At 52.6% G+C, this 12168-nt stretch overlaps 1 protein-coding gene across 1 annotated transcript in view; it reads left to right on the top strand.

The window, feature by feature from the left end:
* Positions 1–12168, top strand: part of LOC144486247 (tau-tubulin kinase 1-like) — a 354268-nt gene that overhangs the window by 102920 nt on the left and 239180 nt on the right. Inside the window, exons 5-6 of the mRNA XM_078204315.1 lie at positions 50–154; positions 7693–7758. Of these exons, the coding sequence (XP_078060441.1) occupies positions 50–154; positions 7693–7758 (171 nt within the window). The remainder of the gene's footprint in view (positions 1–49; positions 155–7692; positions 7759–12168) is intronic.

Genomic DNA, 12168 nt, shown 5'->3' with positions numbered 1-12168 from the left:
CTCCCTCTACCCACCCCTCAACCCCACACCCACTCCCTACACCCAACAGTCAAACTTTGCAATGGGTCGTCTACCGTCCACCTACAGGAAGTGCTACATGTTGGACTTTGGTCTGGCTCGACAGTACACCAACACGAATGGAGAGGTGCGGCCGGTGAGTAACTGCACACAGGGATCTTGGAGGGACGCAGGCAAGAACTACAGATCAGTACCCCAGTGAGAGTCAGTGTGTGTGGAACCCGTACCCCAGTGAATGTCAGTGTGTGTGGGACCCGTACCCCAGTGAGAGTCAGTGTGTGTGGAACCCGTACCCCAGTGAGAGTCAGTGTGTGTGGAACCCGTACCCCAGTGAGAGTCAGTGTGTGTGGAACCCGTACCCCAGTGAGAGTCAGTGTGTGTGGAACCCGTACCCCAGTGAGAGTCAGTGTGTGTGGGACCCGTATCCCAGTGAGAGTCAGTGTGTGTGGGACCCATACCCCAGTGAGAGTCAGTGTGTGTGGAACCCGTATCCCAGTGAGAGTCAGTGTGTGTGGGACCCGTATCCCAGTGAGAGTCAGTGTGTGTGGGACCCGTACCCCAGTGAGAGTCAGTGTGTGTGGGACCCGTACCCCAGTGAGAGTCAGTGTGTGTGGGACCCGTACCCCAGTGAGAGTCAGTGTGTGTGGGACCCGTACCCCAGTGACAGGCAGTGTGTGTGTGACCCGTACCCCAGTGAGAGTCAGTGTGTGTGGGACCCGTACCCCAGTGAGAGTCAGTGTGTGTGGAACCCGTACCCCAGTGAGAGTCAGTGTGTGGGACCCGTACCCCAGTGAGAGTCAGTGTGTGTGGGACCCGTACCCCAGTGAGAGTCAGTGTGTGTGGAACCCGTACCCCAGTGAGAGTCAGTGTGTGTGGGACCCGTATCCCAGTGAGAGTCAGTGTGTGTGGGACCCATACCCCAGTGAGAGTCAGTGTGTGTGGGACCCGTATCCCAGTGAGAGTCAGTGTGTGTGGAACCCGTATCCCAGTGAGAGTCAGTGTGTGTGGGACCCGTATCCCAGTGAGAGTCAGTGTGTGTGGGACCCGTACCCCAGTGAGAGTCAGTGTGTGTGGAACCCGTACCCCAGTGAGAGTCAGTGTGTGTGGGACCCGTACCCCAGTGAGAGTCAGTGTGTGTGGGACCCGTACCCCAGTGAGAGTCAGTGTGTGTGGGACCCGTACCCCAGTGAGAGTCAGTTTTTGAGCTGTTACATGTTTCTGGCTCCCTGGTTTTGTGTGAAGTTGAATAGTTGTTAATATTGAGCAGGGCAGCAGGACTCCCTGTGGAGTTGGTTTCGCTGTCGTGTTGTAATGACGTGAGGAGCTGACTGCCTCTTGGACTGTCTGTGCTGCACTCGGTGCTGTGCCAGTCACACTCCATTGATTTTGCTTCCTGTCCTGTGTGCCCTCTGGCTGCCTCAATGACAACCTCGAGCCGAAGGAAAGTCCTGGAACCTGAGCATCTCTTGGACACGGCTGTCTGCCACATCCTCCTATTTGTGCTCGCTCGGCACTTTCTGACATAGCCTGCAGTGTCCTCCCAGCCTGAGGCCACACCGCTCTGTCAGAGGGTCAGTGCTGAGGGAGTGCAGCACTGTCAGAGGGTCAGTACTGAGGGAGTGCCACACTGTCAGAGGGTCAGTGCTGAGGGAGTGCCACACTGTCAGAGGGTCAGTGCTGAGGGAGTGCTGCACTGTCAGAGGGTCAGTACTGAGGGAGTGCCGCACTGTCAGAGGGTCAGTGCTGAGGGAGTGCTGCACTGTCAGAGGGTCAGTACTGAGGGAGTGCCGCATTGTCAGAGGGTCAGTGCTGAGGGAGTGCCGCTCTGTCAGAGGGTCTGTACTGAGGGAGTGCTGCACTGTCAGAGGGTCAGTACTGAGGGAGTGCCGCATTGTCAGAGGGTCAGTGCTGAGGGAGTGCTGCACTGTCAGAGGGTCAGTACTGAGGGAGTGCTGCACTGTCAGAGGGTCAGTGCTGAGGGAGTGCTGCACTGTCAGAGGGTCAGTACTGAGGGAGTGCCGCATTGTCAGAAGGTCAGTGCTGAGGGAGTGCCGCTCTGTCAGAGGGTCAGTACTGAGGGAGTGCTGCACTGTCAGAGGGTCAGTGCTGAGGGAGTGCCGCACTGTCAGAGGGTCAGTACTGAGGGAGTGCTGCACTGTCAGAGGGTCAGTGCTGAGGGAGTGCTGCACTGTCAGAGGGTCAGTACTGAGGGAGTGCCGCATTGTCAGAGGGTCAGTGCTGAGGGAGTGCCGCTCTGTCAGAGGGTCAGTACTGAGGGAGTGCTGCACTGTCAGAGGGTCAGTACTGAGGGAGTGCCGCATTGTCAGAGGGTCAGTGCTGAGGGAGTGCTGCACTGTCAGAGGGTCAGTGCTGAGGGAGTGCCGCACTGTCAGAGGGTCAGTACTGAGGGAGTGCCGCATTGTCAGAGGGTCAGTGCTGAGGGAGTGCCGCACTGTCAGAGGGTCAGTGCTGAGGGAGTGCCGCACTGTCAGAGGGTCAGTACTGAGGGAGTGCCGCACTGTCAGAGGGTCAGTACTGAGGGAGTGCTGCACTGTCAGAGGGTCAGTACTGAGGGAGTGCCGCACTGTCAGAGGGTCAGTACTGAGGGAGTGCTGCACTGTCAGAGGGTCAGTACTGAGGGAGCGCCGCACTGTCAGAGGGTCAGTACTGAGGGAGTGCCGCACTGTCAGAGGGTCAGTACTGAGGGAGTGCTGCACTGTCAGAGGGTCAGTACTGAGGGAGTGCCGCACTGTCAGAGGGTCAGTACTGAGGGAGTGCCGCACTGTCAGAGGGTCAGTACTGAGGGAGCGCCGCACTGTCAGAGGGTCAGTGCTGAGGGAGTGCTGCACTGTCAGAGGGTCAGTGCTGAGGGAAGGTTTGCTGCGAGGGTGGGGCTGCTGGGTGGGGCTGCTGGGTGGGGCGAGCTCCGGGGTACTGTCTGGTTGGATTTAGCTGCTTGTTTCTGCTTTTGTTTTTCAGTTTGTTTTGGATTCCTCATTCTTGTGTTCCATCCTGAAGCTTATGTTTGGTGATCAGAACTCCTGCCCCTGCATGCTCTCATCATTACACAAAGTTAAACAGAGTTGTGAGTCCTCCATTTGTTCAGTTTCTGTTTTTTTGTGATATTTTATTAGACAGGGGTCTCCCAAAAAGGTATTACCCGTAAGAGGTATAGCCTAAAGGGTCATGGTCACACTGGGGGCGGGTCAGTGTACAGGGGTCACACTGGGGGCGAGTCAGTGTACAGGGGTCACACTGGGGGCGAGTCAGTGTACAGGGGTCACACTGGGGGTTAGTGTCAGTGTACAGGGGTCACACTGGGGGCGAGTCAGTGTACAGGGGTCACACTGGGGGCGAGTCAGTGTACAGGGGTCACACTGCAGGCGAGTCAGTGTACAGGGGTCACACTGGGGGCGAGTCAGTGTACAGGGGTCACACTGGGGGCGGGTCAGTGTACAGGGGTCACACTGGGGGCGAGTCAGTGTACAGGGGTCACACTGGGGGCGAGTCAGTGGACAGGGGTCACACTGGGGGCGAGTCAGTGTACAGGGGTCACACTGGGGGCGAGTCAGTGTACAGGGGTCACACTGGGGGCGAGTCAGTGTACAGGGGTCACACTGGGGGCGAGTCAGTGTACAGGGGTCACACTGGGGGCGGGTCAGTGTACAGGGGTCACACTGCGGGCGAGTCAGTGTACAGGGGTCACACTGGGGTTAGTGTCAGTGTACAGGGGTCACACTGGGGGCGAGTCAGTGTACAGGGGTCACACTGGGGGCGAGTCAGTGTACAGGGGTCACACTGGGGGCGAGTCAGTGTACAGGGGTCACACTGGGGGTTAGTGTCAGTGTACAGGGGTCACACTGGGGGCGAGTCAGTGTACAGGGGTCACACTGGGGGCGAGTCAGTGTACAGGGGTCACACTGGGGGCGAGTCAGTGTACAGGGGTCACACTGGGGGCGAGTCAGTGTACAGGGGTCACACTGGGGTTAGTGTCAGTACAGAGGTCACACTGGGGTGAGTCAGTGTACAGGGGTCACACTGGGGGTTAGTGTCAGTGTACAGGGGTCACACTGGGGTTAGTGTCAGTGTACAGGGGTCACACTGGGGTTAGTGTCAGTGTACAGGGGTCACACTGGGGGTTAGTGTCAGTGTACAGGGGTCACACTGGGGGTTAGTGTCAGTGTACAGGGGTCACACTGGGGTAAGTGTCAGTACAGGGGTCACACTGGGGGTTAGTGTCAGTGTACAGGGGTCACACTGGGGGCGAGTCAGTGTACAGGGGTCACACTGGGGTTAGTGTCAGTGCGCAGGGGTCACACTGGGGTTAGTGTCAGTGTACAGGGGTCACACTGGGGGTTAGTGTCAGTGTACAGGGGTCACACTGGGGTTAGTGTCAGTGTACAGGGGTCACACTGGGGGTTAGTGTCAGTGTACAGGGGTCACACTGGGGTTAGTGTCAGTACAGGGGTCACACTGGGGGTTAGTGTCAGTGTACAGGGGTCACACTGGGGGCGGGTCAGTGTACAGGGGTCACACTGGGGGCGAGTCAGTGTACAGGGGTCACACTGGGGGCGAGTCGGTGTACAGGGGTCACACTGGGGGTTAGTGTCAGTGTACAGGGGTCACACTGGGGGCGAGTCAGTGTACAGGGGTCACACTGGGGTTAGTGTCAGTACAGAGGTCACACTGGGGTGAGTCAGTGTACAGGGGTCACACTGCGGGCGAGTCAGTGTACAGGGGTCACACTGGGGTTAGTGTCAGTACAGAGGTCACACTGGGGTGAGTCAGTGTACAGGGGTCACACTGCGGGCGAGTCAGTGTACAGGGGTCACACTGGGGTTAGTGTCAGTACAGAGGTCACACTGGGGTGAGTCAGTGTACAGGGGTCACACTGGGGTTAGTGTCAGTGTACAGGGGTCACACTGGGGTTAGTGTCAGTGTACAGGGGTCACACTGGGAGTTAGTGTCAGTATACAGGGGTCACACTGGGGGTTAGTGTCAGTGCGCAGGGGTCACACTGGGGTTAGTGTCAGTGTACAGGGGTCACACTGGGGTTAGTGTCAGTGTACAGGGGTCACACTGGGGTTAGTGTCAGTGTACAGGGGTCACACTGGGGTTAGTGTCAGTGTACAGGGGTCACACTGGGGTTAGTGTCAGTGTACAGGGGTCACACTGGGGTTAGTGTCAGTGTACAGGGGTCACACTGGGGTTAGTGTCAGTGCGCAGGGGTCACACTGGGGTTAGTGTCAGTGTACAGGGGTCACACTGGGGTTAGTGTCAGTGTACAGGGGTCACACTGGGGTTAGTGTCAGTGTACAGGGGTCACACTGGGGTTAGTGTCAGTGGACAGGGGTCACACGGGTTAGTGTCAGTGTACAGGGGTCACACTGGGGTTAGTGTCAGTGTGCAGGGGTCACACTGGGGTTAGTGTCAGTGTACAGGGGTCACACTGGGGGTTAGTGTCAGTGTACAGGGGTCACACTGGGGGTTAGTGTCAGTGTACAGGGGTCACACTGGGGGTTAGTGTCAGTGTACAGGGGTCACACTGGGGGCGAGTCAGTGTACAGGGGTCACACTGGGGTTAGTGTCAGTGCGCAGGGGTCACACTGGGGGTTAGTGTCAGTGTACAGGGGTCACACTGGGGGCGAGTCAGTGTACAGGGGTCACACTGGGGGCGAGTCAGTGTACAGGGGTCACACTGGGGGCGAGTCAGTGTACAGGGGTCACACTGGGGTTAGTGTCAGTACAGGGGTCACACTGGGGGTTAGTGTCAGTGTACAGGGGTCACACTGGGGGCGAGTCAGTGTACAGGGGTCACACTGGGGTTAGTGTCAGTGTACAGGGGTCACACTGGGGGCGAGTCAGTGTACAGGGGTCACACTGGGGGCGAGTCAGTGTACAGGGGTCACACTGGGGGTGAGTCAGTGTACAGGGGTCACACTGGGGGCGAGTCAGTGTACAGGGGTCACACTGGGGTTAGTGTCAGTGCGCAGGGGTCACACTGGGGGTTAGTGTCAGTGCGCAGGGGTCACACTGGGGGTTAGTGTCAGTGTACAGGGGTCACACTGGGGTTAGTGTCAGTGTACAGGGGTCACACTGGGGTTAGTGTCAGTGTACAGGGGTCACACTGGGGTTAGTGTCAGTGCGCAGGGGTCACACTGGGGTTAGTGTCAGTGCACAGGGGTCACACTGGGGTTAGTGTCAGTGTACAAGGGTCACACTGGGGTTAGTGTCAGTGCGCAGGGGTCACACTGGGGTTAGTGTCAGTGCGCAGGGGTCACACTGGGGTTAGTGTCAGTGCGCAGGGGTCACACTGGGGTTAGTGTCAGTGCGCAGGGGTCACACTGGGGTTAGTGTCAGTGCGCAGGGGTCACACTGGGGTTAGTGTCAGTGCACAGGGGTCACACTGGGGTTAGTGTCAGTGCACAGGGGTCACACTGGGGTTAGTGTCAGTGCGCAGGGGTCACACTGGGGTTAGTGTCAGTGCGCAGGGGTCACACTGGGGTTAGTGTCAGTGCGCAGGGGTCACACTGGGGTTAGTGTCAGTGCACAGGGGTCACACTGGGGTTAGTGTCAGTGCACAGGGGTCACACTGGGGGTTGATCTGGGGAATAATTTCCGTACACTCGGCAGGGATTGGGTGAATGTCCGTAGACTCAGCAGGGATTGGTGGGCGAGTGTGTGGGTGATTTAAGGACTGGAATGGATCAGTGATAATGAGCTCCCTACAGGAGGCCCCTGTATTGAGATTTAATTTTCCTTTGCTTTTTATTTTCGCCTGTCTGCTGTGATTTGCTCGTGTTGGAACCTTGAGATGAGAAGACAAGATGGTGAGAGTTTCAAAACGTCTGCTCACCACCAGCTCACTTCATCTCTGTGAGAGAACGGAGGTTGGGGAAAGCAGCTCGTTGACCTCGGGCCGGCCGGGGTCGGCCGGCCGGCCAGTAGCCTGGGCCATCTACTTTGACTTGTGTTGGGGAATGCTAACGTGATCATGCCTTGGAGTGGCCTGGGGTGGCCTTGCATTGAAACTCAAAGCAGTAGTAGACCATTTGGCCTTTCAAGCCTGCTGTGCCATTCATTTCAATATCCTGATCCCCCCCCCTCCCCCCAAAATATCCCTTTAGCCCCAAGAGCTCTATCTAATTTCTTCCTGAAATCTCTCAATGTTTTGGCGTCAAGGTTTGCCCCTTATCCTCAAACTCTGACCCCTAGTTCTGGACTCCCCCCACCATTGTGAACATTCTTTCTGAATCTACCCTGTCTAACCCTGTTAGAATTTTATAAGTTTCTGTGAGATCCCCTCTCACTCTTCTAAACTCCAGTGAATATAATCCTCACCGAGTTCGTCTCTCCTCATAGGACAGTCCCGCTATCCCAGGAATCAGCCTGGTAAACCTTTGCTGTGCTCCCTCTATCGCAAGGACATCCTTCCTCAGATAAGGACACTAAAACTGCACACAATCCTCCAGGTGTGGCCTCACCAACGCCCTATACAATTGCAGCAAAACATCCCTATCCCTGTACTCAAATCCTCTCGCGATGAAGGCCAACATACCATCTGCCGCCTCCGCTGCCTGCTGTACCTGCGCGCGGCAGGACCTGGGCGGCGGGCCCGGGCGGTGGCCTGCTGTATTTGTCGTGTCACACTGACTCTTGTTTTTGTTTTTGTAGCCTCGAGCTGTGGCTGGATTCCGAGGAACCGTTCGCTACGCATCAGTCAATGCCCATAAAAACCGAGTAAGGGAACTGGTTAAAGCTTTCCTGGGTAGAGTGGGATGGAGCAAGGAGACACAGCAGGGACTGAATCCCCAAAGCAGCAATGCAGGGAGAGTAGGGCTTAGTGCTGGCAGGTAGGACATGGTGTTCCACACACAGGGAGAGACTCTGGCATCAGTGTTCACCATTCGCAGACACAATTTAGACTCGGAAATCAGGAATCCAGTTTAGGCTGCTATGGAAGGCAAGGGAGGAGATTGCTGGGATCCTGACACAGAGATTGATGTGGCTTATGCGGACTTGAGCAAGGCCTTTGACAAGGTCCCACCTGGGAGGCTGGTCCAAAAGGTTAAAGCACATGGGATCCAAGGCAAATTGGGATCCAAATTGGCTTGTTAGTCGGAGGCAAAGGGTGATGGTGGAGGGCTGCTTTTGTGATTGGAAGCCTGTGACCAGCGGTGTACCACAGGAATCGGTTCTGGGATCCTTGCTGTTTGTTATATACATTAATGAATGGGATGTGAATATAGAAGGTATAATTGGTAAATTTGCAGGTGACACAAAAATTGGTGGTATTGTCTTCGGCTACAGACTGATATTAATGAGCTGAAGGTTGGGCAGAGCAATGGCAGATGGAATTTAATCCTGATAGGTGTGAGTGTGATGCATTTCGGGAGGTCTAATAAGGGTAGGATGTACACAACGAGCAGTGGGTACCTAGGGAGTATTGAGGAACAAAGGGACCTTGGTGTACAAGTCCATAGATCCCTGAAGGTGGCAGCACAGGTAGATAGGGTGCTGAAGAAGGCGTACGGAATGCTTGCCTTCATTAGGCGGGGCAGAGAATATCGGAGCAGCAGAGGTCTTGGTACAAGTTTATAAAAGATTGGTTAGGTCACAGATGGGGTATTTCATCCCTTTGTCATTGGGATTTACAAATCTGCCAACGTCTGCTTTAAACATACTCAATGGCTGAGCTTCCACAGCCTCTGGGGTAGGAAACTCCAAACGTTCACACCCTCTGTGTAAAGCAATTTCTCCTCATTTCCACTCTGTGGAATCCCCTAATTTTGAAATTATGCTTCCTGGTTCTAACCTCCCCAACCGAGGGAAACGTCTTGTCAGCATTTACCCTGTCTATTCGTTTTAGTATTGTGTACCTTTTAATGAGATCATCTCTCATTCTTCATCTCCAGAGAATACAGGCCCAGCTTCCCCCATCTCTTCATGACAGTCCCACCATCCCCAAAACAAGTCTGGTGAACCTTCGCTGCACTCCCTCTATGGCAATAATATTCTTCCCACGGTAAGGGCACCAAATCTGCACACAATACTCCAGGTGTGGCCTCACCAACGTCCTATACAGTTGCGGCAAAACATCCCTATCCCTATCCTCAAATCCTCTCGCTATGAAGGCCAAAATACCATTTGCCCTCTTTACTGCCTGCTGTACCTGCGCGCTTGCTTTCAGCAACTCATACACAAGGACACCCAAGGTCTCGTTGAGTATCCACCTCTCAATTTACACCCATTCAAGGAATATCTGTCTTCCTAATATTGCTACCAAAGTGGATAACCTCACATTTATCCACATTATGCTGCATCTGCCATGCAGATACCCACACACTCAGCCTGTCCAAATCACACTGAAGCATCTCTGCATCCCCCTCACAGCTCACCCTCCCACCCAACTTTGTATCATCTGCAAATTTGGAGCTAATACATTCAGTTCCCTCTTCCAGATCATTAATATATAATGTGAACAGTTGGGGTCCGAGCACAGATCCCTGTGGAACCCCACTAGTCACTGACTGCCAATCAGAAAAAGACACATTTATACCAACTCTTTGCTTCCTATCTGCTAACCAGCTTTCTATCCACCTCAAGACATTCCCAGCAATCCCATGTGCTTTAACTTTACACAGTAGTCTGTTATGTGAGATCTTGTCGAAAGCCTTCTGAGAGTCTAAATAAACCACATTCACTGGTTCTCCTCGGTCAACTCTACTAGTTACATCCTCAAAGAATTCCAATAGATTCGTCAAGCATGATTTCCCTGTTGTAAACCCATGCTGACTTTGTCTGATTATCCCACTGCCTTCCAAATGCTGAGTTATGAAACCCTTGATAATGGACTCTAGCAACTTCCCCAGTACCGACGTTAGGCTCACTGGTCTATAGTTCCCTGCTTTCTCTCTACCTCCCTTTTCAAATAGCGGGCTTACATTAACTACCCTCCAATCTGTAGGAACCAGTCCAAAGAATTGTGGAAAATAACCACCAATGGATCTACTATTTCCAGGGCCACTTCCTGAAGTGCTCTGGGATGAAGATTATCAGGATCTGGAGATTTATCCACCTTCAATCCCATCAATTTCCCCAAAACTATTTCTCTACTCATGCTGATTTCCTTCAGCTCCTCACTAAACTTGTTTCTCTCAGCACTCCTGGTACATTATTCATGTCTTCCTTTGTGAAGACTGAAGCAAAGTACGAATTTAGTTGGGCATTTCTTTATTCCCCGTTATGGATTCTCTCGTTTGGGACTGTAGGGAACCTACATTCATTTTTGTCAATCTTTTTCTCTTTACATATAGAAACTTTTACAGTCAGTTTTTATGTTCCCCGCTAGCTTACTTTCATACTCTATTTTCCCGTTAATGAATCCTTTGGTCCTCCTTTGCTGAATTTTAAATTGCTCTCAATCCTCGGGCCTATCGCTTTTTCTTGACAATTTTTATGCTTCTTCCTTGAATCTGATACTATCTCTAATTCCCCTTGTAAACCAAACTTTGGCCATAATTCCTTTACCACTCTTGTGCCAATGAGGAATAATCAACTTCTGGAGTTCACTTATTCATTCTTTAAATTTTATTAACAGGGGGTTTGAGTTTAAGAGCCGTGGGGTTATGCTGCAACTGTACAGGACCTTGGTGAGACCACATTTGGAATATTGTGTGCAGTTCTGGTCACCTCACTATAGGAAGGATGTGGAAGCGCTGGAAAGAGTGCAGAGGAGATTTCCCAGGATGCTGCCTGGTTTGGAGGGTAGGTCTTATGAGGAAAGGTTGAGGGAGCTAGGGCTGTTCTCTCTGGAGCGGAGGAGGCTGAGGGGAGACTTAATAGAGGTTTATAAAATGATGAAGGGGATAGATAGAGTGAACGTTCAAAGACTATTTCCTCGGGTGGATGGAGCTATTACAAGGGGGCATAACTATAGGGTTCATGGTGGGAGATATAGGAGGGATGTCCGAGGTAGGTTCTTTACTCAGAGAGTGGTTGGGGTGTGGAATGGTCTGCCTGCTGTGATAGTGGAGTCGGACACTTTAGGAACTTTCAAGCGATTATTGGATAGGCACATGGAGCACACTAGAATGATAGGGAGTGGGATAGCTTGATCTTGGTTTCGGACAAAGCTTGGCACAACATCAAAGGCCGAAGGGCCTGTTTCGTGCTGTACTGTTCCATGGTCTATGTTTAAATACCTTCCATTGGCTGTCCACTGTCTTTCCTTTCAGTGATGTTTCCCAGTCCATCATGGCCAATTCATGCCTCGGACCATCACAGTTCCCTTTACTGAGATTCAGGACCCTGGTTTCAGGATCAGCTCCATCACTATCCACCTTGACAAAGAATTCTACCGTATTATGGTCACTCGTCCCCAAGGGTTCTCTCACAGCTAGGTTGCCAACTAATCCTTTCTCATTGCACAACACCCAGTCCAGGATGTCCTGCTCTCTTGTTGGTTCCTCAATGTATTGCTCCAGTAAACCATCCCGTATACACTCCAGAAATTCCTCCTCTATTGTACTGTGATTAATTTGACTCTCCCAATCTTTGTGCAGATTAAAGTTACCCATAATCACAGATGTTCCTTTAACACACACTTCTCTGATTTCCAGTCCAATGCTTTTCCCAACATTACCACTGCAGTTTGGGGTCTGTAAACCACCCTCACCGACCACCCCCACCAATGTTTTTTGCCCCTTGTTGTTTCTTAACACGGCCCACGCAGATTCGGTATCACCTGTGCTAATATCCTTCCTCAATATTGTATCAATATCATCTTTAATCAGTAATGCAGCTCCACCACCTTTACCTTTCCGCCTGTCCTTCCTAAACACTGAATAACCCTCAATGTTTTGTTTCCATCCTTGGTCACCTTCACCTACATCTGGGAGATTTCCTGTATCTTCCTCAGTTAAAACACACACAAAGTAATCATTTAGCTTCTCTGCCATTTCCCTATTCCCCATTATAAATTCTCCTGACTTTGCCTGTCATGGACCCATATTTATCTTGGCCAAATGCTTCTTTTTACATCCCTGTGGAAGCTTTTACCGCTTTTTTTGCTAGTTTAGATTTATATCCTGTTCTCCCTTTCTTCAGTTTCTTGGTCCTCTGCTTTATTCCAATCCTCAGTTTACTATT

The sequence above is a fragment of the Mustelus asterias genome, unplaced genomic scaffold, assembly GCF_964213995.1.
Source record: "Mustelus asterias unplaced genomic scaffold, sMusAst1.hap1.1 HAP1_SCAFFOLD_307, whole genome shotgun sequence".
In the NCBI taxonomy this organism is placed as follows: domain Eukaryota; kingdom Metazoa; phylum Chordata; class Chondrichthyes; order Carcharhiniformes; family Triakidae; genus Mustelus; species Mustelus asterias.
The sequence above is the reverse complement of the archived record's forward strand: the minus strand, read 5'-3'. Positions and strand labels throughout refer to the sequence as shown.